Consider the following 24680-nt stretch of genomic DNA (forward strand, 5'->3'; position numbering starts at 1 on the left):
GGCGGGACAATTTTTTGGTCCCTAGGACCGTGAGAGGGTGCTTTTTTTTTTTTTAGTCAACAGGAAATGACATATTTGTTGTCACGTGGTATCGGGCGTGTGTGCTGGAAAAACGGGTCCCCGGTGATCGTGCCCCGGTAACAATGGCGTGTCCAGCGGGGTGGCCTGGGGGGGCACAGGCCACCCCCCAAACCAGACTGGCCACCCCAGGTGCCACCCCAAAGGCAAAACAATAAAATTCAATCAAATATCAAATGTCCGATTATGTTTTCACGGTGACGCTCAGATATCCGAGTGTAAGTGAATGCAGCATCGCTTCTGCGCTATGCGCATCACGTTAGCAAAGGTAGGAGAGCCAAGCGCGAAAGATGGCACTGCAGGAAACAATTTCTCGGTGAAAGAAAATGAGGACAGAATAAATGTCCCGGTAAGTAATATCAAGTTTGTTGAGTTTAGTAAACTTCGGTGAAATTAGAATACCAAGGAAAAAAATAACACTTAAAGAATTATTGCAGCTGTGGAATATTTCAGACAGTATGCTACTGAGGGCAGCTAACATAAGAGTTATGCGTTATAAGATATAATCTAAGTCGTAACATTGCTGTATGGAGCTGCAGATTTGGTTGCAGGTTAACATAGCTGGACTGGCCATCGGGCATACCGGGCATATCCCCAGTGACTTATTTTTTATTTTTTTTGTAATGGCATGAACAATGAGAGGTGGTGGATTGGCCAGATGCAGGTCGATGTGTAGAAATAACTCCGTTGTTTGGTGGTGGCTATGACGGGGCTTCCACAGAGGCAACAGGTGGATGAGGGAAGGGGAGGCAGGAGGAGAGACCCGAAGCAGCCACCAGTCCGAGTGTCAGGTGAACTGAACTTCAGAAGTTATGACCTGCAGTCTATCTGGGTCAGATATAAACCAAGTTTAGGTGGAGTTTATTTTCATGTTGCTGACTTTTTACTGTCAGTTGCAATAACTCATACTGCGTTCTAGCCAGTTTGACGGAGTTTTTATACAGCTGGGTGGGTGCTATGATGTTACTGATAGTGAACTTTATTTTATTCATAAGGTTAGTAGAGTTGCCAACGGCTCCTTAAAAAAATGGAATGGTCCCTCATTCAGAGAAAATATTACACGTTTCGTATTGAGCTGAGAAGAGACGCAGTTTGTCCCGGACTTTAGCTAGAATGGAAAAAAGACACAAAGCTGGATTTATTCTGTCGTTATGCTGCACAGCTGCCTCTTCTCTCATTCTCTCCCCCTCCCTCTCCTGTTGCTACTTCAATCATGAAACTGATCAATGATCAGCTGATCGGCTTTTCTCTCTTGTTTATCGCCCACTTTGCGCCAGAAAGAGGAAACCAGCAGATGTTGCGCTAAACAACAGCAGCACGTTTAAGCTTGATCGGCTGTTGTTAGAATGTATTTAATATTAATTTCTAGTATCAGCTGATGTTTGCTGGAGCCACAGCTGTAAAGCTGCTGGTCATGATGTCTGTTTAGATATGTGGTGAGAGGGAAACATGAAGATGAAACCAGGAGATGTCCTTACTGAACCATCAGAGCTGAACAGGTGATGGAGAAACAGGTTTACCTTTTAGGTGACATGAATGAGTTGAAGGGAAGTTATGAACTGTTTCTGAGAGACAAATAACACCAGGATCCTTTTTTATGTAGCAGACAGCTGGTAACTGTGCAGGGGCGGGTCTAGCAAAGTTTTGCCAGGGGGCCAGGTAGGGCATTAACAGGGAAAGGGGGGCACAAAGAAATACTTTTCTTTCTTATTCTCATTTAAAATACCTAGTTTTTATTAAATAATTATCTAAATCTTACAACCAAAGTTTTTATCTGACGTAAAATGTATAGAAATCATACATATACCAACAAGACTGTACATCACTGTCACAACAGGGTTTGTTTTCAGTCAAAGTCTTTATGGCTTTACTACCTGGTGGGTCGGTCTGTAGTAAAAATGCCCAATTTTTTTGTCCCAGTCCAGCCCTGCAGGTTAATACTGGCAGTGTCACCATGCCAGCTGACTGTATTTTATCATCAGCCAGTGTTGTTCTTTATCAATATTACCAAAGTTTACGATAAGGCAGCATAGAAAGTATTTACTTGCTTTCAGGTTTCATTCAAATGTTAGTCTTTTCAGTTGTTTCCCCACTTTTTTCCTGTTTCAAAATCAAACACCAGTTTGTGAGAAGATTATCTTCTTTTTTTAATAGGCAGATAAAGTTTTGCATTGGCATTGGCTAATTTGTCAATTGTTTGTTACAAATGTTCGTATTTTAATTTTCAAAAATGTTTTTGCCCAAAACATATGTGCACTATATGTCAGTAAAAATACTATGCAAATATTGTTGTCCTTGACTGCTGAGTAAACACTGACAAAGCACTGATTGTATCTCTTGTACTTTATCAACGCAGTATCTAAAAACTTTGCACCGTAGTGGTTAAAATCTCATTCTAATAAGAGTTAAAAGTGCATTTGGTTATTAGGTTTATAGGATTATTGAATTATGGTTAAGGGTTGGTAGAATTTTTTTTTAAAACATTATCTGCCAATTAAATCTGCCACCCTTCTCCAAATCTGTGCCCCTACCTGGCCCCCCCAACAAAAATTTTCTAGACACGCCACTGTACACAGATGGTCTGAATTTGTGAAGCGAGTGGTATCGCATTTATCGAAGTCGGCTCCTCGTTGTTTTTTCTAAGCCACGATTAGGCTCATTGAGAGCAGGCATGTGCATGCAGACAGTGTTTGTTTTTACATCTGGTGGGTAACGTCCCTCCCTATATTTTTGGAACAGTACCTCTGAAGCTTGATTTAGATTTCTGCAGGAAATTTACGTTCTAACTTCAGATGTAACACCTCTTAACACTAAACCGGTCCATCACGCTGTTGTTTCCAGTTACAGCGTATATTTCCTGCTGAAGCATATTTCAGGCATAAGACAGAAACATTACAAAAATATACACCTGCAGGCCACTCTATTGTCTTTATTTGACTAAATGCACTAAATTGCTGCCACAAGCTTTTGAACACATGTACCTAATAAAGTGGCTGGTGAGTGTCCTCAGTCCCAGCTCGGATACAGATGTGTCGGTGTGTCTTTGTTCCCTGCAGTAGTGCCCTCTCCAGCTCAGTCATCATCCACATACCCCAGGACACTGTCCGAGCCAAAGAGATCATCGCCTACGTCAACACGCTGAAGACTCAGGTCAGCTATTACGCAGAGAGGCTGTCTCAAGCTGCCAAAGACCAATCGGCCAGCGGACTGGAGTGGACGCTCGCCAGTCTGGTTGACAAGGTACTAAAAGTGTTTGACGTTACGTGGGGACGCTTCATATTTCATTCATACCCTCTTCCTTTCAGACCCGTCAGCTGGTGGCAGTGTGCGGCTGCAAGCTGCTAGCTTCAGCTATTTAGGCCCTGAACGCAGTACGAGTACATCGCAACCAAAGCTTCTCCTTCCGCTGAGTCTGAACAAGTAGTGCTCCGCAATGACCAGGATACGCTGAGAGCAAAGTACAGCGGTCACAACAGCCAGTCGTCACTGCACGTGGACTGGCACGAAGAGGAGTGGGTGAGTTGATCAGCAGTTATTGGCTGTTTTCTGATTCCAGATTTTTTATTTCTTTAGCATGACAACAGACAAGCTTAGTTTCTTGGCACACATTGTGGATACAGCTTGATATCTTAACTACACTCTGAACTCTGTTTTTCTTTTCTTGTTGCTTCTTCTTCTTCTTGAGTCATCCCTCTCATGTTGATTTCCAGCTCAGGTCACTCCTTACTTTTAAGAAGTTGGAGGATTCGTGAGCAGATTTTTCCTTCACCATATCAGCCGACTTTATTCTATGAGAAAATACTCTTAAATGACTCGTCTTTAAAAAGTGTTCAGTGTTTTATGTCTGGTCTGTGTGTCATCTTTGTCTTTACAATGTTGCAGCAATACTTTAGTAATGATATGATATGATATGATATGATATGATATGATATGATATGATATGATATACCTTTATTAGTCCCACAAGGGGAAATTTAAATGTTGGTTTAGTGTAAGCTCAGCTTTTTAACTAATGTAAGAAGTGTTATGACTGACTCGTTTTTAATACCTAAATCTGGCCTCAGTGCACAAACCTAAATGAATCGGTACATATGAAAGCGCCCAAGTCACGAGCTGTGTTCAAGGACATGGATAAAACAAAAAGGTTCAAATTTGTGCCCAAAAACCCCACAAATCAGTGTCACTGTTTTAAAATCTGCTGCGAGACCGCTCTAAATGTCAGCTTTTTCTTTACGTAAAGACTGGGGTCTGTAACATATCAGCTCGTTTCTTATTTATTAAAGAACATGCCTGACACCAGGCTTTTGAGTTAACGGCTCCATTCGATCTCTGCAAGTATTTTTAAGTATTTTTAGGTTCTTTCCAGCAGGATTTGTGGCTAGTTCTGGAGCTTGACCCTAAAAGATTTCAGTGTGTCGGTGCTTCTGCTTTCCCTGTTGTCCTTCTCTTCCGTCTTTATTTCTGTTTCTGTCAAATTTAAAAACAACTGCACTCTGAAATACACACTCTTTGCAAGATGTTGTCTAAACTAGTGGTTGGAAGGCATATTTGTGTTTGGTCTCTGATGGTTTATTTACACTTTTTGCAGGCCACGCCCACGGACTACAGCGCCATGATGAGCAACAAAGCCAAGAAGTCTATTGACTTCCTTCTGATGCAGGACACCGCCCCGACGATAGCCACGGACGTGTCACTGCAGTACCGCCTCGACATCGTCTTCTGCCAAACGGTCACCTACACATATTTTAATTATTGTATGTCTGAGCTGATGCGTTTATCCTGGAGTGACTCAGAGTGAAGGAGAAGGCCAAGAAGAAGTGTAAATATCATAGAAGCAAGGAGTTCAGAGCTCTACGACTTAGTGTCTTTATGGTATTTATGTGTGTAATGGAGACCAGGGGTTCCATTACCCTTACTTGTATTTTTATTAATTGACTGACTGATTTGTATTTAAAAACCGTAATGAAGAAAAACACACACTGGTTGATTGTGATTCTTTATTAGGCTTTTTGGGTTGTTAATTAAGTGACTCGTTAAAGGTGAAGAGACAGGGGGACTGGCCATCCTACCTGTGTCAGGAAAAGAACCCGTGTTAGAGCTGTTCACATTTAATCATTTGTCTGTAACCTAAATTAGTTGTATATGTAAAAAGAGAAGTGTTAACAGTACTCACTTTGTAAAGAGTAAAAGCAGCTCAATCACCTGCTTATGAGCTCCTGGAGAAAACCAATGTGCCAGGCTAGGGGAGTGTGTGTTGGAGTGATTTTGTTAAAAGTTGTCATTATTGTGCTTGGACCTTGTCTTGAACTGTATGTTCAGATATTTTCTGTTCCTCCCCCACATGTAGGATGTTGGGGATGTTACTAGCTATAGTTTTCAACTGCAGGCACAATCTATGTAAGATTCTGGTTTCCTTATTTGGTAAGGAATGTTCACTTCCTGCCCTTTATGGGCTCACCATGTAAATGGTGGACTGTTAGAGAGGTTAAGCCATATACGAGGTTGAGGGGAGATGACCCTTTTATGACTAGAGATGCGGTTAAAACGTTTGTAAGCAGGAAGTCACGTATACAGACACACATACACTCTCTCTCACTCACACACACACACACACACACACACACAGTGCCTTAGCTTTTACCACACAACATATGGGGTTTACAATGGGCGGTTGTGTAACTGTTTTCATTCAATAAAAGGCTGCGAGTGGAGGCTGGAGTTGGAGTTGTCTGAGTTTGGGTGTAGAGCTTGCAACTCTGAGAATCCGACCAGGCTTCCCCTGCACAAGTAAAAACCAATCGAACTCTGATTGTCTTACTTTGTTCTGAGTCAGCGAGGGCTGAAACCTAACTGTGGTTAAGGTGTTTTAATGCAGCGGTCCCCAACCGCCGGGCCACGGACCGTCGTTTGGTCGAGAGATGAGGCTCGGGTGTGAAATGTATGGTTTTCAGAGTTTTTATCGTTTTTTATCGTTATTTTGTTATCGTTTTTATCGTTAACTCTGTTTTCCTGGGTCTTTCACGTGTGTTATGAATAAATCTTCTTTTTTTCCGGTATCGGTACTAGTTTTATTTTGTTGTATTTATCTGTGACACCTTAAAGGCCGGTCCGTGAAAATATTGTCGGGCATAAACCGGTCCGTGGCGCAAAAAAGGTTGGGGACCGCTGTTTTAATGTATATAGAAGAGACTGAAGTTTATATGTTATGGAGTTATTTATAGGACTTGTTACAAATCTTCATATGTCTATGATGTGTTATATCGTGTTGGTTATATTGTAGTGGTTTTCTTATGGGGAGGGTTTTGTTTCCCTTTGGTTTGCTGACCCCCAGACTTGGTCTATTCCAGATGCTCACCTGAATCAGGTAGAGTATAACAGGAAGCCATTTGCTTTTCAGAAGGGTTGGATTCTTTGCTGTATCACCATGTGTTCTCATTAATAAAGTACATTTTACTCCAGTCTCGTGCTATTTTAGTGGAAGTGACCCATGACCGTCGGCCAAAACTGACAATATGACTATTAAAAGTCTGAGTAATACTGTAATTTTCTGCTGCTCATTCCTGTGCAATATCCCATCTGACCTCCCGTCATATTTCTTTTCAAGATTTTCTTATTTAATCACTAGTGTACATATATTTATAGATACATATATATATATTTAGTCATCTTTTCTCTTTTACCACGTCTTTCAAATATTTTGCTCTTTACTATTTTTCTATTTTTTATTTTATTTTATTATATTTTATTATATTTTCTTCTACTGTACCATGCTGCTGAGTGACTGCTGCTCGTCAAACACATTTCATTGCAATGTTGACCCTGTGCTAACTTGCATATGACAAATAAAACTGAAAACTGATAAAACTGAAAACAGTAAAGGCAAAGGGAACACATCAAGTAAGGATTTCACACTCCCACTCACAACGGCACTTTCAAAGCATAAAGCCAAATGCTTCAAAATTTCATTTTGAAGCATTTTAAAAATGAATGTGTTTGAGTTTCATTGCTCCAAAGCAATGTTTTCATATAAGCAAGATAACAACCAGTTTGCAACCATGTAAGTACAGTCCTCTATTGTGAACAGACGTGTTGGCAATCTGTCTGCGTTTATAAATTAGACAACAGTTATTTGCAGATCTTCATCAATCTGCCTGAGAGTGATTGCAGTCGGTCTGAGTTGGACTGCAACTGTTTTGAGTCAGGTTGCCTCCAAGGAGGCAGTTTATTATTTTCCTTTCCTAGTTGGACAGATGGCTGTTGTTTTGTTTTTACTGTAGTGTGCTGGGCCATTAATGGCTCAGGGGCTGCAGCGTATCCGCGCCAACACCTAAGGCCAACGTGGAGTCACCGGTCAGACTAACATAAAGAAAAAATCTGTTAAATTACACATTTGTATTCATTAAGTCACAGACAATGAAAACAAGCAGAAATCAAGATGTAATATTTTTATAATTTTATTGATGTTAAATTAAAGTCCCAGCTTAGTTATGTTATCAGTGCAAGTCACTTCAATCTGTATAGCACCAAAGGAAACAATGGTGTTTTCAAGGTGCTTCACACTGTAAGGTAACAACTTACAGTATTAAAAAGAAAACCCCAAAAGAACAAACCCCTCTGAGCAAGCACGAGGCGACAGTGGGAAGGAAAAACTCCCTTTTAAGAGGAAGAAACCTTCGACAGAACCAGGCTCAGGGCGGGGTGGCCATCTGCCGCGACCATTCCTGGGGATTTCAAAAATGACTTGATCTGATCTAAATGTAAAACTAGCTCATTTAAAGTGTCCAGTGAGTTTTAGAAAATATTTTGCTGTTGATATCACGACGTCACTATAAAGTGGAAACTTTGTTTCTTCCCTTACACCTCCCAAAAAATGCACGCACCGATGAGAAGCACTTAGATATGCAACTTGGTTCTGGGAATATCTTTCTTTTGAAAGTTTTAACAATATCTTCATCAAGATCTTGGAAGTTTAATTGCAAGATTGTCACCATAACCGCTGCATGCTTCCATCTTTTACAGAGGGATTTGTAAACCCTCTCGCTGAGTTTCTTGAACTTCTCTGGTGGGATTTTGTCGTATCTGGCCCTGATTTCAGTCCAGATTTTCATGGTAAGCCGGTTGGAGATAGCTTCAGCACTTTCAATGCTGAAGACTGTGCCTGATTTTTTTGAAACCTGGGAAATCAGTCCTTCCACAAAGATTTCCACTGAAAGTCTGCATCTTTCTTTCTTTTCATATGATTCCAGTCTATCAGTAACTGTTACTGCCAACAGGTGTTCTTGGAATACTGAAGTAGTTATGATATTAAATATTGGTTGTTCCATTAAATTCATTGAATCCTCCTCCCCACTCCTCCCCATTTCCAATGATATTAGTGACAATTCATGTAATTTGTCACAAATATCAGTGAAAATCGCATTAGCAATGCAGTCAAAATAATTCTGCACTTTTCGGTCTAAATGCAAATCCATCCCCTTGAATTTGTCCAAGAGTAGATCCAACAAACGTTTTTGGTGAGAATGAGGGCACTTTAAAAGTTTACCAAGCTTTGAAAGCACAGCCTGAATTAATGTCTCTAACCATCTTTCAAAGTCTAAGGTTTTTTCAGGTGGCTCACAGTCTACAGAAGATCTGTGATGCTGTATCTTTTTATATGACTCCGTTTGACTTACGTTTGTTAACGGTGGGATGCTGGCTTCATGTTCAACACAGGATTTCTGCTGCTGGGGATCTGGAATTGGATTGTTTTCTGCTTTTGCAGCACTGTGTTGGTCAGCATTTTGACAGCTTTCTTCTGTGTTAGCTGTTTCTTGGCTGTTAGCATCTATATTCTGTGCTGTATCAAACTCCTGCTCAGCAGAATCGTCCAAAAATTTCACACGTGACAAAACCGTTTTGCCAGTAGTGGTGTGGACAGAACAATTTTCATGTACAGGGGAGTTCTGGGAAGACCTCAGTGGTGATACTGCTACTGACTGTTCACACAGGTCCATTACGTCCTCTACAAAACCTACAAGCCGCTTAGCGGTGAAGCAATCCGGATAGCCTGAGATAAGCTCTCCCCACTGCTTGATCGAAAAACTACTGAACAAGTTATTCAAGAGGGATACCAAAGCATGTACTGTAGAATTATCCCCATTGGTCTGAACTGTTTCATCATTTGTCATTGTGTTACAGTTCGAGCTTGCCATTTCACTTTTTTGTTTTTTATGTCTAAAATGTTGTTTTGTGTTAAACTCCGTGTTTGAACGTTTAAAGCGCTGCTGTCCCGCTGTGTGAATGCGTTTCAACTGAACAGCCAGGTCTATATATAAGGTCGGTTTAAGGTTTCTTTGTAACGTCACCTGACGTTTCTTTGTAACGTCACCAGTCAAAGGACTGGCCCGCCCCGTCATAACGAAAGGGGCGGGACAAATCTGTTGCTTAGCAACTGAAAAAAAGGCACACCGCGCTGAATGCTACATCCGGCCTGCGACGGTACACCGCCTCCGCACCACCGTTTAAACATGAAGTGTGGATGTTAGAAGATCCCAAATATGGTGAGCTACTGGGAAATTACTCACGTTTTTGTTCTTGAGAGTGAGCGATAATAAGCGACATTTTATTGAGAAATTACAGTAGTCTGTCTACAAAAACTACAAAAATGACCTAAATAAGACAGAAGTACACATTCATTTTTATCGTTTTGTCAACAACAGGGCGCATGAGGTTTGTTCAGTATTTGTTGTGTCTACAAGGCTCAGGCGCCCCCATGAAGTGTCTTATTTGTATAGTTGAAAGCATTATAAAGGAACGCAAAACTAAATTACATATAATTATAATTCTTGGCACTTTCTGGTGTGTGTGAGTTAGTGTTTCTCTTTTATGATTTGTGGGTCCAGCATCAAATTCAGAATCCTTCCCATCACACATGAGGTCTTGAATAATCATCTTATTTTAAAGACCTCGTAGTTTGATAGTTTGCTCTCAGACTGTGGGCTTCCTTGTGGTTTTTAGGATATTTAGAAGTAGAAGGGGATCATCCTTCTGTGGAACCAGCTCCCAGTTTGAATGCAGGAGACGGACACTATCTCTACTTTTAAGATTAAGTTTCAAAGTTACCTTTTTGCCAACGCATATAGCTAGGGCTGAATCAGGTGACCATGAATCCTCCCTTAGTTACCCTGGGACTACCCTGCTGGGGGATTCCCACCATGTGTTTATACACCTCTCTGCATTCAATAATTAGTTCTTGTTCATCTCTGGCTCTCGTCCACAGTGTGTCTTTTGTCCCCTTTTTCGTCTCCTCATCCCCAAAGGGTCGCAGCGGGCTGCCCCTCCCTGACCGTGGTTCTGCCAGAGGGTGCTTCCTGTTAAAAGTGAGTTGTTCCTTCCCACTGTATTGAGGTTTTTTCTTTTTAATTGTAGACTTTCTACCTTACAATCTATACCACCTCGAGGAGACTGTTGTTGTGATTCAGCTCTGCATAAATACAATTAAATCGAATTAAGTGGGTTCAGCTGTTTTGTGAAATAAATGTGAGTGACATGGTAAGTAATAGCCTGCATGTAACTCATGGTAAGAAGAGCAATATCGCCCCCTCCTGGTTCAACCTTTTTTTCTTTGCAGTAACCTTTCCAATAATAATACATATGCACTAACCTCATGCTTGCTGTTAACAATAGCCTAAAGACACAAAATCAAGTTTAGTTTTTTCCTTAAGTTTATGTTTTTTTTTATATGGTTGGCATTTATTTTGTTTCTTTTTAATAATTATATTGATTCTATTGATTGTTTGCCAAGCACTGAGGTCTCTGCTTAGACTGTGCTACTGGGATCACTGATTTAAAAATGAGGCAAAAGCACCAAAGTTGTGCTCAAAAATAGTACAGTGAGCTACAACCTGTTGCTGTAGTAATTCTAACACACTTATTGTTTTTAAATACATACATGTTTAGTTCTTTTAAACCTAATTATATATATTTTTTTTTGCAAAAGTGTCACCTAAACACCCAAATATACGTAATTCAAAACTTACTTTAATTATTACCCATTTGGCTGGTAACATGGACCCAGTCTGATGGATAGTTACTGAACAGATAGTCTTTTCTTTAAAGGCTGCATTCAGAGCAAATCATTGTAAAAACAAGACAAGTCAATAAAAAACAAGTAATAACTATAATACTAAACTACAATAGAGAGAAAATCCAGTAAATATAATTATATTATGTAAAAAATATACAAATATTTACCTCTAATTTAAAAAGACATTACAAGGGTACTAGTTTCATTTTAATCTAAACATAATCTAAATTGACACTAAATCAGTTTAAATATTACAGCTGAAGGTGATTTTAATAAATGTACTGCTGCTTGACTTTGTTTTACTACTGCAGTATAATTTATCATGTACAAAAGCTCCAAATGTTGTTTCTCTGACTTAATGTTCTGATGACGTTTGTGTTACTTTGCAGGAAATAGTCAGGACCCAGATGAACCTGTGCTGGAATTCAGTGTGGGTGAGTAATATGAGCATTTATGAAGGCTGTCCATGACCTGTAATTAAATTTAGCGTCATTAGTGCCACTCATTGCAAGTGACAGTGCACATGCTTTCAGCATGGAGTCTGCTCTTATGGTAGCAAAATAAATTCAGAAAATCTCCATCAAAAAGCAGCTCAGCAGCAGAAATATATATGGTCAGCTGGTTGTGAGTTAATGAGCATGTGAAATCAGTGTGAACATTTTGAAACAACAACTCTCCAACCTCGTAATTGTAAGACTGCCTGTGCAGCCACAGGAGCCTTCAGAGAGTCTTCCTGCTTGTCTCTTGGGTTGATTTGCTCGTGTTTTCTCACCCAGTCAATGACTGTAAAAGGGCTGGACTAATTGGAGGCAGGTGTAATTGATTGCACTGATATGCTAGTCTACTTATAGCCCACATTACAAACACTGCTGTGTTATTTTGTCTCTCAGTGCAGGTATGTAATGTGACAAAACCTCTAATGATCTGATATGTTTGGGATGGATGGGCTGTGAATTATATAGTGAATTGTCTTATTTTGTCGCTCTGTGCAGGCTTTCTACTTACAGGGTGGTGGGTCTCAGAGGACAATTGCTACCCCTGTTGAAGTGAACAACGTGTGGAGTGCAACTGGCTTTGTGGCATAGCTGGCTCTGGCCTTGGACTGTGTGTTTTTACTTTGTACCTAAATGGGACACTGGACTTTTAACTACTATTCATTGTGTTTATAAATAAAATTTTAGAATTTTATTGACTGTCATCTTTTTGCCCACGGTGGAGACGGTTGGTCAGACCTAGAATCTGTGTGTGTGTGTGTGTGTGTGTGTGTGTGTGTGTCATCAGCAGGGTTTTGCATAAAAGAGTGTGGTCAATTCATTTATTGTAGTTTTATGGCAGCACCCTCTAGTGGCCTTGAAGCAAACAGTCTCCTAACTAAGCCATGGCATCTCTGGTCTCTCCTACTTTTGTGTGCTCTGCTGGAGGAGCAGCATTGGATCTAGTGATACTGAGTAAGCTGATTAGGACGGGCCTGGAGAAATGTGGTTTGCATGAAGTATCAGGAAAAAAACAACCTTGTATTGTAAAATAATAATACACGAATAATAAATACTTTTCATGACATTCAGATTTCTGGACTCACGAGTTCATAGAACATTAATGTTACGAAACATTGAGAAGTCTTAAAACTACATTGTATACTTATTATTTATTTACTTTAATCAGATTTGACTGGTATTTTTAAACATTAAGTTTTTGTTCCTTCAACTATTGTATTTAAGCTTATGACTCACTCACAGTATGTTTATATAACTGCCTAAAAAACGGTGAGGATGTGGCTGCAGTGGCTGAGAAGCAAGAACTTTGCTTTTTCTTCTTTTTTTTTTTCTTTTTTTTTTTTTAATTGGGAAGCATAAATGAACATACCAGAAAACCCTGCACGAAGGAGCCATATTTGTTTTTTGTGTGTGCATAAGATGAAGCTTTAGTATTATTACACATATGATAAGGATGTTAGCATGCAACACACAAACTCAAGTGGTGTTGCCAAGATAGTTGCTGACTGGCAAGAAACTTCTAGAAGAAATCTGGTGACAGTCCAAAGCACAAATGAACATGTTTAATACTCGTGCAAGACCCTGTGGGAAGGTGCCAGATTGCTGTATTTTGTGTGAATCAGGAAAAGTGCACGGTGATGACTAAAGCTTATAAAACATCTCTCTCCTTATGTGTGCATATATGAGAAAGAAAATTCTGCCAAAGCAACTTTAGCTTCTTGCAAGCATCAGTACACAAAGGATGCTAACACAAAGCTAGCCAAGAACCAAGAGTGATTTTAAAGTTGAACGTATGCCGACCCCAGCAGCCAAAGGGAGCTCCGGGGAGAGCTTCTTGGGGTCCAGTGATGTGTCCTGAAGAGACGACATGAGCTCTCCCTCCTGTAGGCCCACCCCAGCAGTAGGTGCTGTCTGTCTCATTCCGAGTTAACTGCTACTCCTCTACATCTAAACGAGCCAGTTGAGGAGGTTCAGGCATCTGACAAGGGTGCCTCTTGAACGCCTCCTGGGTGAGATGTTCCAGGCATGTCCCACCAGGACAGACAGGACACACCCAGGACATGTTGGGGAGATCACAGCACTCAGCAGAGAATGCCTCAGTGTCCCCCAAATAATGGAGGAGCTGGCTCGGGAGAGTAAGGTCTGGGTCTTCTCTGCTTATGCTACTGCCACCGAAACTGGACACCAGATAAGCTCAGAAAAATGAACAACCTGTTTAAATAAAGGTTAATTTAAAAAAAATGTTTGTCATTAGCTAGTCTGTGTACATGTGCTTCTTCTCCAGTGTTGAAAATGTTAAACTCACAACCTGCACATTTTCTGGTTGCATCATCAAATAAATACCCCCAAAAGTAGTCTGAGTACTTTTACACTGGTTTTATGCTGCGATATTTTCAAAGTCTTTCACTGAACACATTCAGTCACACATTGTTCATCATTTATTGGAAGTTTATTGTTTAATGTCCTGTCTAAATAACTTCAGTCACCATTTGTATTCATTAATGAATAACTGACTTCTAATATTAAAAGAAATAGAAACTGTTGTGCTGTTGTTCACGTAGAAGGGCCTGCTGCTGGATGTCCAGACTTTGTGCGTCAGCAGGAGGGTCAGGGTACAGGGTTCGAACCTCCTCATGAGATGTCGTATCTGCTGGATAAAAGCAAGCTACATCACATCAAGGATTGTCCTAGAGCTGCCCTACAGTAACAATCAACTGACTAATATATGAAATACTTGCAGTAGCACAATAATAAACACAAAGTAAAAAAGTGTTTAGTGAAGATAAAAAACCCCATCAAAGTTTTAGTTTGGATAAAGGGAGACAGAGCACCAATCTAAACAAGTCTAAATCATCTGGCACCTCCACACTTGTAAGAACAGCATGACCAAAGTGATTGTAGGAGGAAACAACCTTGACTTCCTTTACATAGCTTAGTACTGAGAATAAAAGAAAAGCATGATTAGAATTATTTGTGCTTCTTCTTCTTTCGGCTGCTCCCTTTAGAGGTCGCTACAGTGGATCATCCGCCTCCATCTCTCTATTTCTAGCATCCTCCTCAGTCACACCAACCCCCTGCATGTCCACCTTCACTACATCCACAAATCCTTTCTGTGGTTGTCTGAAAACATCATCCACGGAGACTCTTGCCTGATCTCATCTGTCAGCCTCTCCATCACCAGTGCAAACAAGAAGGGGCTCAGAGCCTCTCTCTGATGTAATCTCAACCCATCACATACTTCTCTGCCCCTCAGGACTTTCTTATGCAGCACCACAGTTACTCTCTTCGCACCTTATCATAGCCTTCACTCCTACCCTCTCTATGCCTCCCGTCTCCATCCTCTTCAGAGTTGCCTCACTTCCTTCTCTAATTCAATTTTCGTCCAAAGTACTCCTTCTCCCTTCTCAACACACTTTCTTCACATTAGCACATTTCCATCTCTATACTTGGTTACTCTCTTCTAGCACAATTTATGTGCCTTGCCATTCATTAAAAATCATTTTCTCCTTAGTGTCCAGCCTCACATACAACTCACTACAAGCCTTTTCCTGTGCCAGTGACACCTCTCTCTTTGCTGTGCACCTAGCCTTTTAGTACTCCTTCCTTCAGCTCCCTGACTATCCCACTCTTTCTTTGCCAGTCTCTTCCTTGAATACATTCCTGAATCTGTTATTATTCAATTCAATTCAATTCAATTTTATTTATATAGCGCCAAATCACAACAAAAGTCGCCTCAAGGCGCTTCATAGATACAGAGAAAAACCCAACAATCATATGACCCCCTATGAGCAAGCACTTTGGCAACAGTGGGAAGGAAAAACTCCCTTTTAACAGGAAGAAACCTCCGGCAGAACCAGGCTCAGGGAGGGGCGGCCATCTGCTGCGACCGGTTGGGGTGAGAGAAGGAAGACAGGATAAAGACATGCTGTGGAAGAGAGACAGAGGTTAATAACAGATATGATTCAATGCAGAGAGGTCTATTAATACATAGTGAGTGAGAAAGGTGACTGGAAAGGAAAAACTCAATGCATCATGGGAATCCCCCGGCAGCCTACATCTATTGCAGCATAACTAAGGGAGGATTCAGGGTCACCTGGTCCAGCCCTAACTATATGCTTTAGAAAAAAGGAAAGTTTTAAGCCTAATCTTAAAAGTAGAGATAGTGTCTGTCTCCCGAATCCAAACTGGAAGCTGGTTCCACAGAAGAGGGGCCTGAAAACTGAAGGCTCTCCCTCCCATTCTACTTTTAAATACTCTAGGAACAACAAGTAGGCCTGCAGAGCGAGAGCGGAGCGCTCTAATAGGGTGATATGGTACTACAAGGTCATTAAGATAAGATGGGGCCTGATTATTTAAGACCTTGTATGTGAGGAGCAGGATTTTGAATTCAATTCTGGATTTAACAGGAAGCCAATGAAGGGAAGCCAAAACAGGAGAAATATGCTCTCTCTTTCTAGTCCCTGTCAGGACTCTTGCTGCAGCATTTTGGATTAGCTGAAGGCTTTTCAGTGAGTTTTTTGGACATCCTGATAATAATGAATTACAGTAGTCCAGCCTGGAAGTAATAAATGCATGAACTAGTTTTTCAGCGTCACTCTGAGACAGGATATTTCTAATTTTAGAGATGTTGCGCAAATGGAAGAAAGCAGTCTTACATATTTGTTTAATATGTGCGTTGAAGGACATGTCCTGGTCAAAAATGACTCCAAGGTTCCTCACCGCGTTACTGGAGGCCAAGGTAATGCCATCCAGAGTAAGAATCTGATTAGATACCATATTTCTAAGATTTTCAGGGCCGAGTACAATAACCTCAGTTTTATCTGAATTAAGAAGCAGAAAGTTAGCGGCCATCCAGGTCTTTATGTCTTTAAGACATTCCTGCAGTTTAACTAATTGGTGTGTGTTATCTGGCTTCATGGACAGATAGAGCTGGGTGTCATCTGCATAGCAGTGAAAATGTATGCTGTGTCTTCTAATGATACTGCCTAAGGGAAGCATGTATAATGTAAACAGAATTGGTCCTAGCACTGAACCCTGTGGAACTCCATAATTAACCTCAGTGTGTGAAGAGGACTCTCCATTTACATGCACGAATTGGAGTCTATTAGATAGATATGATACAAACCACTGCAGCGCAGTACTTGTAATACCTACAGCATGTTCTAATCGCTCTAATAGGATATTATGATCAACAGTATCGAACGCTGCACTGAGGTCTAGCAGGACAAGCACAGAGATGAGTCCACTGTCAGAGGCCATAAGAAGATCATTTGTAACCTTCACTAAAGCTGTTTCTGTGCTGTGCTGAGCTCTGAAACCTGACTGAAACTCTTCAAATAAACCATTCCTTATTTGTGCAATGAAAATTAAATCAAGAAAGATTTTGCTTTTACAGTCTCACTGCAGGTTGATACATTATAAGCACGCCTGTGGTTCACATAAGCATTAAAAGCTTGTATTACTCCCTGATGTTTTGCCTGTTAGCATGTGCAGCAGCTGGAGAAGGACTCCTAGCTGAAGACAGGACAGCTTCTCGATGTGCAGATTGGTCGTCTTCTACGCAGAAGCAAAGGAGAAAAACCCCAAATTAAACAGAACAACTACTTCTAATAACAAACAGACGTCTCTCTAAAACCGTGGCAGCAGTTCACCATGTCAAATGCTTTCTTGTCGTGCACAGTGACTATAACAATCAGCCCCACTGGCTGCACTGTCCTGCAGTGACATAAGTTAATTCAGCATTGCTATAAAACAATGAGGCTATTACGTTTGACCTGTACTTGCAGAATACATTCCAAAGCTTTTGTTCCCTAAAGCATTCGTCCTTCTTTGTGAGCAGTTTGTGACAAAAGAAAAGCCCAGAAACAGGCACCAGTTCAAAGGCATTTCTCAGATGATTTGCTGTAAACTTGAATACAAGCACAGATGAATAAATGTCTTGTAAAACATTGTACTGAATACATTCTTCACTACGAATATCAAATTAAGATCACACGTTAACAGCCCAGAGTTAGTATCGTGTCTTTGCCTCACCACATCTGGGGGTTAACTGGGTTAAATTCAACATAGCAGCGTCTCTAAATGACTGATTCTAAGCCTGGCACAAAAGATAGAAATCCCTGTTGTTCTGGCATCTTATGCCTGCACACATTACCCTGCTGTTCAGTGGTGCCTGACTGCAATACCTGTTTACCAGATTGTAGTGGGTCTCGTGTGAATCTGTGCAACCCATCTGAACCTCCAGTTGTCACCGCTCTTTCCTCAGACACCAACGTAAGGCTGACAGCAAACTGAACACTTCCTGTTGATCATCTGAAGCACGACAGGGGACTGAAGGCAGGGCAGGGATCAGGAAAATAAAGGTTTATAATTTGCACAAATCTTACCCTGCTGGCTGGGAATTTCATTGGGTGGTGGGTGGTTTGGTGCTGACACTGAGCAATTCTGTGAATGCATTTTTATTTATTTATAGAGTTGTCATACAGGGCAAAATGTGAAAAAATTTGCAGTCTTTGCAATGAGTTACTCAGAGTTCTAGACGAGCGCTGGCTAAAAACAGAGGAGGGCCTAGATGGTGCAAGATTTGCCAGCTTTTTCTGCAAGGTTGGGATGGGCGGAGAGGGCTGCCTCTGCAGGACAACAACCACCTTTTCCTCCTTCTGCTGACGTGTTTCAGCTTCATGGATCCTGCCTTGGTTTTTCAGCTTATGCTGCAGAGTAGATAAAACTATCTCTCAAAGTCCACTCCATTGTGATACATATATATTTAACATTACTGTTTCTCATTTTCTAAAGCTTAAAACAACACTAATTTGCTTTAAGACCAAGAGTGCAGCAGGTCAACTATCACAGTAAATATAAGGACTTTTTGTTAATAGGTTGTTGCATTTGCTTTGTAATGCTGACTTCACACAAACTGGACGGCAACAGGTTTTTCAACTCGAGCAATCTAAACATCACCACAGTTAAATCAAACCAGTCGTCGTCTGATTTTTGTTATGTTTAAAAACTATAGTGTCACCGTCTGCCTGAGAAATATTCTGCTACAAGTGGGCTTTGGTATTGTTTTTCTCTCCCTCTATCGCCTGGGCGGAGGCCATTGTGGGCTCCCGCCTTTGGCCTACATACCTGGGAGATGGTGAACACCTGCGTCTCATTAACCAGCCTCTACTTACGGGAAGAAGTTAGACTGCTCTTTGCTGGATTGTTGCTTGACTCATGTTAGTGAAGTCCTGGCTAGGACACTAGTAATCTAGTTCTCTTGGATTTTGAATCTTGTGCTAACACGTCGTTTCCCTGTGTACAGACACCCTGGACCTGCCCTTGTTCCTTACAGAAATTCTGGTACGAGAGAGGAGTGAGAGACTGGTGAGACGCCAAGAGAGACAGAAGGAGAGTGAGTGTGTTCCCCCTGCTTTTCCCTGCAGATTCCCTGGAGACCTGATCCCTGCACCCTTGTCTATAGCACTTTGACACTGTCGCACATTTAACTTGGTCTAACACAGGGCCATATAGGTTTTTCCCCTCTTAATAATAAACAACTTAATTTAGGAATTGCATTTTGTGTTTATTTGTGTCATCTTTGTTTAATATTTAAATGTATTCATCAATTTCAGAGAAAGCTCACATACTCAATACCAACAAGAAGAAAGAACTACAAATGACTAAAGTTGCAGTGAGGAAGTGAGATCTGACTAATGACAGGAAGTAAAAAGAGTCATCAGTTCAGAGACTGTGACGGTTGAGATCGACAACAAGAAAGACGTGAGGCAGAGAAGCACGATGGATGAATTCAGATGGATTCAAATGTTTTTATCTCTGATGCTGATGATTCTGATTCCAGGTAAGGATACAGGAAACATTTTATTAGCAACAAAACTAAATATTATCAGTATTACTATGGTCAATAAACTTTACAGTAAATAAGAAAGCTGAGCATGTACTGTTGTTTTAGGGAAATATGGGACATGTTTACAGACCCGAGTCTAAAATCTTCGCTCTGATTGTAAAACTGCTGCATTCTAATTTATCTTTCATATTTCTCATCAATCTTCTCAACAGTATCTGAAACTGAAATATCCATTTTTATGAAAGTTGGAGATGACGTCACTCTGCCTTGTCTAAATGTGATAGATGAGCAGAATAACTGTGACAGTTCTGAGTGGACCTTTGTTTCAAGACACAAAACAACAGTAGAGCTGATCACACTTGGACAGACAAAGTCAAATCAGACAGACTGAGTGTTACAGCGAACTGTTCTCTGGTTATTAAGAAGCTCACATTTGAGGAAGTTGGTCTTTATTCATGCCTACAGTACAAATTAGGAGAAATACAAACTCTCAACGCTCTGGTTCATCTGTCTCAGGTTAATCTTTTTATTATTAGTCATTGGGAAGCACCTACAAAGAAATCCGTCACAATGAGAACCTGTTCAAACCATTTGATTTTGTGACCAAAGGTGCTGGTGTAATGACTTGTAATTGTGACAGCCCTGACACTTTGATATAAGTACTTGCTTTTGATGAATATATTATCTGTTTTGATTAAGGGACTTGCTTTTGAAGCATTGACTACTTATTTTGAGCAACTGACTTTTCTTTTTGATGAGGTGACTCACTTTTGCGAGTTATCCACCATGTTTTGCAGTTTGCACCAATTGTTTTGAGAAGAGCCTTAGTAGTGGTGCAGAGATCAATTCTGTTGTGAGAAATGCACCAAAGCAACTGAGAAAAACTGTAAACTGCTCTGTGGTGACATATGGACAGTGTCATCACACCGTGAATTGGCTGATTAAACGTCAAGATATGAACAAAGATGACAAAGAAATACTGACCTCACAGACTGACTGCTCCACTACTGTGACCCTTTGGAAGTCTCACTATATCTATCCATCAAGATATGAGAAAATGAAGTGTGACGTGACTGATGCTAACACAGGAAGTGTGCAGCTGGTTACCTTTAGCTGTCAGACCTCAGATGAGGAAACAGGTGAGCTCACGATCAGCTGTTTAAAACAACTAAAAATAGCTAAAATATTAATTAGATGTATTTCAGGTGTTTGGGCAAAATAGCTTTTGTTGTGTTTATAATTTTGGGGTGATCGTGGCTCAAGAGTTGGCAGTTTGTCTTGTAATCGGAAGGTTGCCGGTTTGAGCCCCGGCTCCGACAGTCTCGGTCGTTGTGTCCTTGGGCAAGACACTTCACCTGTTGCCTACTGGTGGTGGTCAGAGGGCCCGGTGGCGCCAGTGTCCGGCAGCCTCGCCTCTGTCAGCTTGTGGGGATAGGTTAATTGATTAATCCAAAGTGCCCATAGGTGTGAATGTGAGCGCGAATGATGTCTTTGTGTGTTGGCCCTGCGACAGACTGGCAACCTGTCCAGGGTGTACCCCGCCTCTCGCCCTATGACAGCTGGGAGAGGCTCCAGCACCCCCCGCGACCCTAAGAAGGATAAGTGGAAGCGAACGGATGGATGGATGGATGGAAGGGGAGACCTTGGCAGTACAATAATGGTAACATTTAACAATTTCAACCTAACACTCAAAAACACAAAAGAAAAGAAAACTAAGAACTAATGGAAAGAATATAACTGAAACCACAGGTAATAATAAACACAATGCCAATTTATTTGTCTCACAATCTGATACATTTGGTTTTGGGTTTTTTGCTTGTTTTTCACAGGTACATTATGATAAAGATGATGTTTCAATAAAGTATGAAAGCACTGGAGGCTCTGGTGTTTCTGTCAGATACCACTGATCCACAACATCAGCTCAGCAGAAAAAAACTGCTGTTGTATTATGTTGCACTATATTTTTTCATAGATTGTTTATTGCTTTATCAGTGTGCATATATGTGTTTGTATATCTGCAGTTTAGGCCTGATGATTTTATGATATTAAAAAGTGTTTTTCCATTATGTAAAATCCCAAGCAGCCAATAAAGGCTCCAGCACGTGAGTTTTATTGTCACGGTACTGGGTCTCTGACCCAGTGTTTTTGTTGGTTTTAGTTATGTTCTTTGTTTATTGTAGTTCATGTATAGGTTTCCTGTTACTTTGCCTTCCCCATGTCCCGTGTCTAGTTACCCTTGTCTCCATGTTCCTTCTGCCTCCCCAGTGAGTTGCGTCTTTTGTCACTCCTGTCTTTCTGCTCCGTGTTCAGTTTGTTCAGTGTCAAGTCAGCGTCTTTGTGTTATATTTCCTGTTACTGTGACGTTCCCTTGTCTCATGTCAGTGTTTGTGGTTTTGCTTTGATCTTTTCATGTTTGATTACTCCCACCTGCACCTTGCTCTTGTGTCTCATTCCCTCGTTATCCCTCAGTGTATTTAAGCCCTGTGTTTTCCTTGTTCTGTGTTGTGTTGTACGGTGTGTGTTTACCTGTGTGCACCTCTGTGTGCTTAGTTTATTTTTCCAGTGTAGTTTTGTATTGTTTCTCCCAGCCAGCAAATAAAGCTGTGTTTTTTTGAGTTTGCCCTTTGCCTCTGTGAGTCTGCATTTGGGTCTTCTCTTACCAGCACACAGCTAGTTCATGACATTTATTGTTATATTTTGTTTATTTTAAATAAAAATTGGTATATATGTATACATAGTTATTATATATATATATATATATATATATATATATGCAAATTCATTGCCTCAAGCAAATAAGCAATGTTTGCTTAAGATAACTACATTAGGACAACTTATCCATTCATGAATTACATTTTTGTCATATTTTATATTTGTATTTTGAAAACAGTAGCGATGTCATCTACCATTTCACACACTTCACATGGGATTTTGTTGGTTGAAGGACCCTAATAGACTCTAGAATTGTCACCATAAGCGCTGCCTGTCTGTTTCGTATGAGCATAACAGTTCAGGCTCGGCTGTGTTGCATGTGTGTCAAGAAAGAAGCAAGCATGAAGAAAAAGGAAGTGTACCTAATAAAAGAAGGAGGAAAGGAACAAGGTTTATCTGGCAATAATTAATACATTGGGAAATAAAAATTAGCAGAAAAAACTTGTAAGATTTCATTTTATTTTTCTGATTCTAAATGTTTGGTATTGACATCCAAACCATTATAAAGGCCAAAATATAATCTCAGTAAACAGATGAGTAGATTAAATAATAAGTGTAAGTAAAAGCAATAATAATCTGCCATTACAGTTTTTTCTGATTTCTTAAGCACATTTTTTGTAACTATTGGCTAATTTTGCAAAACTCTTCACACAAATAAGAAAACCTGTCACCCAATAATCAAAACATTGTAGTTCTCTTGCAAAAGCAAACACAGCTAGATTAACTCTTCACACCTTCATAAAAATGGTGTTTCCGTATCAAACAGTACACACAAGCCATCATCTACTAAGCACACAATGCACCAACTGCACACTGATGGTATGAATACAAAACACATCTGGCTTTTGCTTCCTCTGTGCACAAGGTAGGCTATGTCAGTTTGAGCTCATACTTCTGTCATAGATCCATAAGCATAGAGGGAGCCAAACTTCAAGTACTGGTGTTTATTCAAACACATCAAAACAAACACAAGTGTTTATTTCCAAGTATAGGATTATTTGCAATCGCCATAATGACTATATGGGTTACTTGGTCTGCAGTGAACATGCTTCCTCTGCCCCCAGCATCTGGTCATCTAGCAATTCTGTAAAGTAACAATTTCAGTATTTTTACATCAATGGTATTGGTGTGTTTCTCATTGGCATATGGCAGTGCTACAAATCTTTGTGCGAAGTGACTGTACTAACCGATTCTCATTTCAAGATGTCCTTATGGTGCTTGCTACAGTGTAGCGGCTCGAGTTAGGCTGGACCCGTTGGCCAGCTACCCTCAGGGTCATTCCACGGTTGATTACATGGTCCACTATTGTAGCTCTGATGTCATCAGCAATTCTATTTCTTACTCTTCTTACCCTTCCTCTCCCCCCCTCCTCATCTTCCTCTCCCCCCTCCTCATCTTCCTCTCCCCCCTCCTCATCTTCCTCTTGCTCCTCCTTGTCCTTGTCGTCCTCTTCATCCTACTTCTTCACCTCCACGTCCTCTTCCTCGGCCTCCTCTACTTCTCACTCTTTCTGCTCCCTCCATTGTACTCCGCACACACAGCTTACCTGTATTATAGTGCTTAGGCTGATTGCAAAGTGAACTAATTATCTAAAAAAGTTTTCACATGTGAAAGTGTGCCAGACAGTTGGCAAATTAGTGTTAATGATAGCCATACATGTGTATACTTTTGCTAGGAGTGTGTTGGAAATTTGGTAATTGAGTGTTGTGCAGTGAATTGTGCCTACAGTTTTGCAAAGTGTGTGTTACAAAATTGCAAACTGAGTGCAAAGCAGTTTTTGTGCTTTTAGTTTTGCACACTCAGTGAGTGGTTTTGCTATAAGTCTGAATAGTTTTAGAGATTGTGCTACAGGAATCACAGTTAGGGTTTAAGCATTCAGAAAAAACTGTAAATGTTTTTATTTTCCATAGTTTGTTCCAATAACGGTATAAATTTGTCTTTCTTTTTTTCCACAGTGATTAATTTGCCTTGTTGCCATTTTTATTGACTTCAGCAACATTGTGCAGGGGAATTAGAGCATCCATTTGCTGTTGCTATATGTGAAGCTAGCCTTAAAGGCAACTGATGACGGGCTTTCTGTCTCCCATTCAGTTATCCACTCATCTCTCTTAAAGTAGAACAATCTTGACTCAGGATAAAGAAAGAAAAACTCCAGACGTGTGAACGGCACCTCCTCACGACACATCCCCACGTTAACAGTACATCAATCTGACCCCGCTCCCTAAAAGATCATCGACTGCGCTTCAGCTTCTCAGTTAAGCTTGTATGTAGTGAAAAATCTACCGTCTACAGTGGTGAGTGATTATATTAAACAAGGGTTTAAAGATTGTGTGTACTTTTTATAAAGAGGGTTAAGAAGTGGATGTCAATGTTATGTGACATGAACAAGTTTCCATTAGAGCACTGAAATACCAGCTGTTTCGATATTAAATTTGCCTTTAGGAATTAATCTGTAAGTGCTTGAAATGTAAGCTTTATTTAA

The 24680-nt window shown here is 40.5% G+C and overlaps 1 protein-coding gene across 4 annotated transcripts; it reads left to right on the plus strand.

Moving 5' to 3' along the window:
* The first annotated feature begins 1749 nt into the window (after positions 1–1749).
* LOC147313009 (inositol polyphosphate-4-phosphatase type I A-like) lies at positions 1750–22066 on the plus strand. 4 transcript variants are annotated; one of them, XM_086264980.1, is made up of 6 exons: positions 1750–3318; positions 3384–3594; positions 4667–4807; positions 10337–10436; positions 11533–11577; positions 12136–12341. In XM_086264980.1, the coding sequence occupies exons 1-2, from the start codon at positions 3106–3108 to the stop codon at positions 3435–3437; spliced, it is 267 nt and encodes an 88-aa protein (XP_086121106.1). In that variant the 5' UTR covers positions 1750–3105; the 3' UTR covers positions 3438–3594; positions 4667–4807; positions 10337–10436; positions 11533–11577; positions 12136–12341. The 4 variants fall into 4 exon arrangements, with proteins under 4 accessions (XP_086121106.1, XP_086121108.1, XP_086121107.1 ...); XM_086264982.1 differs by lacking the exons at positions 1750–3318; positions 3384–3594; positions 4667–4807; positions 10337–10436; positions 12136–12341 and adding exons at positions 9017–9617; positions 18944–19033; positions 19254–19480; positions 21000–22066; XM_086264981.1 differs by lacking the exons at positions 1750–3318; positions 3384–3594; positions 4667–4807; positions 10337–10436; positions 12136–12341 and adding exons at positions 9017–9617; positions 18944–19212.
* Positions 22067–24680: the final 2614 nt, after the last annotated feature.

This window comes from Aulonocara sp. 'chitande type north' Nkhata Bay, linkage group LG15 (assembly GCF_057382095.1).
Source record: "Aulonocara sp. 'chitande type north' Nkhata Bay isolate Kocher_YH1m ecotype deep benthic linkage group LG15, A_spYH_male_GT1.1, whole genome shotgun sequence".
Lineage (NCBI taxonomy): Eukaryota > Metazoa > Chordata > Actinopteri > Cichliformes > Cichlidae > Aulonocara > Aulonocara sp. 'chitande type north' Nkhata Bay.